The 6,457-nt window shown below is 39.4% G+C and overlaps 1 protein-coding gene across 4 annotated transcripts; it reads right to left on the bottom strand.

Moving 5' to 3' along the window:
• Positions 1-780: 780 nt before the first annotated feature.
• On the bottom strand, positions 781-6,318 carry rrp9 (ribosomal RNA processing 9, U3 small nucleolar RNA binding protein). Of its 4 annotated transcripts, none has more exons than XM_075461220.1 (15): positions 6,137-6,318; positions 5,912-6,003; positions 5,709-5,821; positions 5,561-5,628; positions 4,935-4,976; positions 4,698-4,824; positions 4,493-4,617; positions 4,300-4,392; positions 4,086-4,186; positions 3,860-3,994; positions 2,559-2,621; positions 2,217-2,374; positions 1,943-2,022; positions 1,739-1,812; positions 781-916 (listed from the first exon to the last, which is right to left on the bottom strand). In XM_075461220.1, exons 1-15 carry the CDS (start codon positions 6,218-6,220, stop codon positions 814-816), a joined length of 1,458 nt encoding a protein of 485 aa, XP_075317335.1. In that variant the 5' UTR covers positions 6,221-6,318; the 3' UTR covers positions 781-813. The 4 variants fall into 4 exon arrangements, with proteins under 4 accessions (XP_075317335.1, XP_075317338.1, XP_075317337.1 ...); XM_075461223.1 differs by having other exon boundaries at positions 2,229-2,374; XM_075461222.1 differs by having other exon boundaries at positions 5,561-5,625.
• Between the last annotated feature and the right edge of the window lie 139 nt (positions 6,319-6,457).

The following is a 6,457-nucleotide window of genomic DNA, read 5'->3' as shown; positions in this document are numbered from 1 at the left end:
GAAATCACAAATAAAGCTTCAGATGAACATTGTGTTATTACACTGTCATTATTCCTTCCACAAGACTAAGGTAAAATGAAGCAGCGTGTAAAGCAAATTGTATACCCTTATTGTTCCAGAGGACTTAAGAGGGTAGCTAGCAGCCAGAAGCTGCAAAGAAAATGTACTTGATCATTCACGCACGATTAGCTGGTCATCAGAAAGTGTGTCCTTGTGTACAGGCAGAGGTTTTAACATCCAACTGATCTGCTTTCGCCAAGACTCAAACAGCCACCTGTAGCAAACTTAAGCTCCAACATATTTTTGTCATCAGTTAACAGCTTAGGGCTCCCCGGAGTCAAGCAGACAAGTTCCTTTTGACATTAACGGACTTTGACACGTTTAATTTTAGGTAAAATCTATGACAATACAGCAAGAATTGAAAGGATTTCTGCAGGTCTGCTACAAACGAAGATTCGGGTAGACTTTAAGCGTAATCTTGTATTTTCAACTCGACAGTCCAGTCAGATGCGATTACCATGCCAAAGTAAAGCAGAGAGATCAAAATGGAAAGAGTAAGTCTTAACATAACTCCTACAACTTTGGTCTGAACAGGCACAGCCCACCTCACCTATAGCGCCTCGATTCGTTGCCTGAAGCGGAAGCTGTAAGTGAGACTCGCAGCCAACGCCTGCAAGAATAAACGCACCCTTGGTTTTACATAACAAAGCTGAGGTAAAAAAGCAAACTAATACACAGCAAGTTTTTAAACCTTTAATTTACAAAAAAAAAAAAAAAAAAAAAAAAAAAAAAAGGAAAAAAAACAATAGTTCATTATGCATTTATCTTGGTTTCCTCTGGATTAGAAGGTTTCCTTTTAAGAGGAATAATATAGATCCCATTTTTGGCCTCCTTTAGTTTCCACCACCGGCCAAGTCTGTAAACATAACACAATTAGTGTGAATAAAAGGAAACTTCATCATCACTTTTAAAAAGTATGCAGAATTTACACAGGAAGCGAAACGGGTCAAATGCTCAGAAACCATGTGTTCTGAGCAGGTCCAAATCTTCCAACTTTGCCTGAAACATTTGTATTTTCCAGTCATGTCAAAGTTAACTAATGCGTGACACTACATTCAGGACAATTTACTGCCAAATAAAATAAATAAATAAATAAAACATACGTAACTGCGACCTTAATACAAATATTGTACAAAAGTGTCAGAAATGGATGTACGCCACAGTGGTCTGATGACCAAGACTATTGGAGATATTGCTGATAAATTTTTCTGATTTATCCGACCTTTCTGGTCAGATATCAAGCTGCCCCATAGATAAATAACAACAGAGAACAACAAAAAAAAAAAATCAAGCCTTCACTTAAGTTGAAACGGCCATATGTGTGACATGTAAAAGGACTACAAACAGGATATCTACCTGTTTAAGGAGACAAGCTGCATATCAAAACTTTATATAATAGTACACATGACAGGACTCTGTAATGGGTCCTCTTAACTGTTTAAGATGGACTCTGACAAGTGTGACTGATGCGACAGAAAACAGAATTCTTCTTGTTGTCATCTTAAAGAAAACTGCAAGTCTGAACATGCCGGTAGTATTTAAATTTTTTGGCTGGGACGGGTTAACACTGCCATCTAGTGGAAGTTCCAATCACTACACATGAACCTGTCCTGACGTTCATTGCTTTTCAGGAACTCTGTAGACAGTTACTATGGAAACAAGAGCATTAGTCCGCTACCTGTGTTCTTGTCCAACTCCGGCCACCAGGAACTGGCCAGAGCTTGAAAACTTCAGACTGTTGACAAAACCAGACTGGAAGGGAAAATAGGAGATGGTAAAACACTGTAAATAATGTGTAACATTTGTTCAAACAACACCTTGTGTTCCCCTTTTTTTTTTTTTTTTTTTTTATAAATGAGAGGAGCTCATTAAGAGAGCTTACCACTGGTACACTGAACAGAAGCTCCAACCCACGATAATTCTGGCCACACTTCCACACATTCACTTGTGAGTTGTGAGAACCTGAAAAAAAACAAAAACAAAACATTGTTACCTAATCTCATTGCATACATCGGGTTTTAATCACCAACAAATGTATATTGTATACAGAATTAACTTTTTTTTAACAGGTGAACTTTAAAAGGCTTCAATGAAAGTGATCTTTACATGATCATGAGTCTATGTGTTATTAAAAAGCTTGTGAAGAGGACTCTCACAGCCAGAGGCACCTGAGGCAACGGTATCTGAGTTCTGAAGGGCTGCTACCGAGGCCACCCAATGAGGCTGCTCCAGCCCTGCATCACCATGGCGACCGTGAGCCTGCTTCACTGTGCCGAGAGGCTTCTTCTTGTTGACACTCCAAAGAGACACGGAGCTGAGGTTGTTGGAAAAAAATTTAAGGAGGACGTGAGAGGGAAACATGAATGAATCTGTCAGCTAAAGGAGATTCTAAAAAAAAAAAAAAATAATAATAATAATAATAATAATAATAATGTCTCTCATTATTATTTTAATATGTAAATAAAAAAAAAACGAAAAAAAAAAAAACACTTTCTTACCCATCATCTGCTCCTGTTATCATGTGCTCCTCATTTATGAGCTGGATACAGTCAATTGAACCTCTGAGTGACAGACAAACAAAGGACAAAATAACAGACGATGTCAATCTCAGTTTGCTCATAGATATCGTCACATCTGTCACAACAATGAGTGAACGAGAGTTGATGTCTCATCTAAATCCATTCTGCCACTAATGTAATCATTTGTAAAATGCAGAGGATTAGATAGTAGGACTGTTAACAGTGCTGTGCATGTTAGAGTCCTTATACAGCTCTCAGGCACATGGACGATACCCCAGAGATCAGCTTTGAAAATACTGAAAACCACAAGGCACGCAGTGCTGTTTTGCCTTTTTCTTTTAAATATATGCAGTCTTCTGGTTTCCCCGATTGTAATATGTATATAGTGCTGCCTCCTTTCTGTACTGAACAGGCAGACTGTGGGTCCTGGGTGGCAGTTAGGAGTCGTCTTTGTGGTGTGTTTAAGTGCCAATTTGTGCATCAAGTCGGTTCAGTGTATAAAAAGCCTTTAAAGATACAATTTATTAGTTCCACTGTGAACATGTAGTATAAGCGGAACAATACTGAAACTGAGATAAAAGCCACAGCACAAGTGTCCTCAGGCTTGTGTAGCAACTATATTTTCCAGCTTCAAAGAAATTTAACAGGATTATCTTTTATTTTTTTTTTTTACAATATTCTACATTGTTTTGTTTGAAATTTGGTGGAATCTTGATGCCAAAAGCACTAAAAATGCACTAGTCTTCTTTTACCGATTAAAATCATGTGTACACACTGTTTTCATTGTTTGTTTGTTTTTAACCGGCAACTGTGAAGATGGGTCACCACGCCAACGGAAACCTCTAAATAACTAAAGAAGAAATGCAACAACAACATGAAATTGACAAAACAAAGTTAAAAATGAATCAATAGCCTTATTTCCATTTGGGAAACTGGGTGCACCCTGACTCTGTTAATATATCTGAATCAACCCAATGTAGGGGGGCTCCTTTCATTTCATGTGAGATTCTGTTTCATTTTCTTTGTCTTTCTCTGCCCTTTTTCACAGTAGATGTGCTTTTGATGTAACAGATGTGAAGCCGAGTTGACAACAACTCATTACATTACAAATGAATAAATAAGCACGAGGGTTGAGGCAGCATCATCCCTAAGATTTGTACGGAGGGGAAACTTTCCACACAAACCTCGAAATAGACATCAAAACAACCGAACTGGTCAATATTTCAAGAAGTGACCAACAAAGTATTGAGGCATACGCCACAGATCTAAAACAAACTCACTCGTGTCCGTGGAACACCAGCTGAGACTCTTCAGCTATCTTCCACACCCTCACAGTGCCATCCCGCCCTCCTGCAGTCACGCAGCATTCGCGGCTCAAACTGTCCAGTCCTGTGATAGCATCTTGATGGCCAAAGCTAACAGATTCACAAAACTGTTAAAGTCAAGCACCAAAGGCAAACAGAAGTGTCTTGAGAGCGAGTAATTATAGTCTGATTATTTACTCACAGAGTTTCCACATATGCGTTCTCAGCCACGTTCCATACCTTGACTGAGCGGTCATGAGAAGCACTGTAGAGATCATGAGTTCCCCTCCTGAATGAAAGACCCTGAGAAGGAAAAAGAGAGGTGCTATTCACATCAAGACTAACCTTTACACAACTGTTCACATGTAAAAAGGCAGAAGCTGCATTGAATGTTAGAAGAAAGAGTAGGAACATACCGAAACGGGGCCTTTGTGCCCTGTAAACTTGTATAGGTGTTTGCACGTTTCTGCCTCCCAAATCATGATAAGTTTGTTCATGTCTCCAGTTGCCTAATAAGATATAGAGAAATAAAAGCCGTTACTCTTGGTAAGAGTAAAATAATATGCAAGAAAGAAGAAAGAAACACTGGGGGAAAAGACTGCTACTCACCAAGTATTTTCCATCTGACGAAACGGCCATACACAAGATGTGAGCCGTGTGTCCGACATGGCGTTCCTCTGTGCCTTTCCTTCCACCGGGTATCGTGTGCACTTTCTTCCCACTCTCAATGTTCCCTGAGCACACACCAGAAAAAATTAGTTAAAGGTTTTGCGATCGAAAACAATGGCTTCAGAGGATTTTGCTGTATACGCACATTTAATGATGGAACAGTCTTTGGCAGCAGAAAAGATGCATTTGTCGTCAGGCGTGATGACCAGACAGGTGATTGGAAGCTTGTGTCCTCTTAACACCCTGATCTCTGAGACATCCGGTGCTAAGAGCTACAAGACAGAAAAATAGTAATAAAAGCCATCTGTTCATCAGCAGCTTCTCCTCCAAAAGGGTACTGGACGTGCAGCACAGTCGAAGGGATCAAAATTCTCATGCTTACATCCTTGGCAATTAGTCGCTGGAGCTTTCCTTTCTGTTCGAGCTGAAGGGAAAATGACATAAAAAGAAAGATCAACACGACAGACTTCAGTACAGCACCGGATTGCTTATAGAAAACCAAAGATAAATGACTGACATTGGTTTGGCTTTCCAAGTCTAAGTAACTCCCAAAAAATCCTGATACTTTTGAAGGAACATGAACAATATTCACATCCCCACTTGTACAGGTTTAGTGTAGAATATGCCAGTAGAAGTGATTCAGTCCCAAACAGCATAAACAGGGTTAGTCCTGTTTTGATAAGACTTATTTCAGTCAACCATGCGATGTGATTTCAGACATGTGAGGCAAACGTTTATATGATTACATTTATTTTAATAGTCCAGTTTTGGTTGGACTGACACCTTAATTTCTTATGTCACGTAAATGTGCTTACTGACACTGCTTTACTGGGAAAAAGACTGAGTCGGATTCAATTGGTTTGAACAGTACCGTCTGATTTCATGCATTTATAAAAAAAACTTTAAAAAAGTTTTTCAAATTGCTTGGTCCTTAATCAAACCCTGGTAAACAAACAAACAAAAAAAAGAATGGCACCCTTATTTACACTCAGTAAACACAGTTCTTACCACTTCTTCTTGGAGTCTTCCTGCGATCAGATCTGTCTCGAAGAAGTCATCGTCTGCTTTTACTTCTTCTAACGAGAACAAACCCTCTGTTAAAATCTTATGGCACGGTCTTCAGTGTTACAAATTAAAGCTGTGTGGGCAAATTTACCCTCTTCTTTAAGTTGCTCGAGGTAAAGTTTTGCTAATCTGAGCTTCTTCTCTTGTGGAGTTTCGTCATATTGATTTTCCTCACTGGCCTGCCTCTTCTTGGACACAACAGGACTGAAATAGACCAAACATAAACTCAAAGTAAAGTTATTGCTTCCACAGTGTATAACTGGTTAATCTGAAATGAACACATCAGAAACGCACCCCTCTGTCTCAGAATCACTAGAAATCTCTTCGTTGTATTTGTTGGGTTTCTTTGCTCGTAATTGACTCTTTCCATCGGAGCCCCCATCACCCTGCACCAGAATGTAGAAGAGACGGAGTCAAATGACAAACTGTAAGGTTTTATTACAAAGATTGAGAGTGTGAGCCAACCTGCTGGTTAGCCAACGTGATTTAGCTGGCTTGCTAACAGTGAAATTAACTTACCTTTCGTTTTGGCGCCGCTGTATTTTTCCCTTTTTTGACTAATTTGGGGTTTTGTTTAGCCTTTATGAAGAACGACGAAGACATGTTAACATGTGACAAGCGGTGTTTCTAAATAAAATCTTAACTGTAAAACTCCAACTTTCTCTTAGCAGCAAATCAACATTGGTCCCCACATGTGTACATTGCAACCAAACTGGAAGGTACGGCTGGGTTTGAGCGCACAACGATTGGCTGACTACCGTGTTCGTCTTAAAAGGTCCCGCCTTTTATTGGAACAATGGATTTTCATTGGTTCAACTAGAAACGTGGGTGAACAGGAAA

The sequence above is a fragment of the Odontesthes bonariensis genome, chromosome 3 (genome assembly GCF_027942865.1).
Source record: "Odontesthes bonariensis isolate fOdoBon6 chromosome 3, fOdoBon6.hap1, whole genome shotgun sequence".
NCBI classification, from domain to species: domain Eukaryota; kingdom Metazoa; phylum Chordata; class Actinopteri; order Atheriniformes; family Atherinopsidae; genus Odontesthes; species Odontesthes bonariensis.
This window is presented reverse-complemented; position numbering and strand designations above follow the sequence as displayed.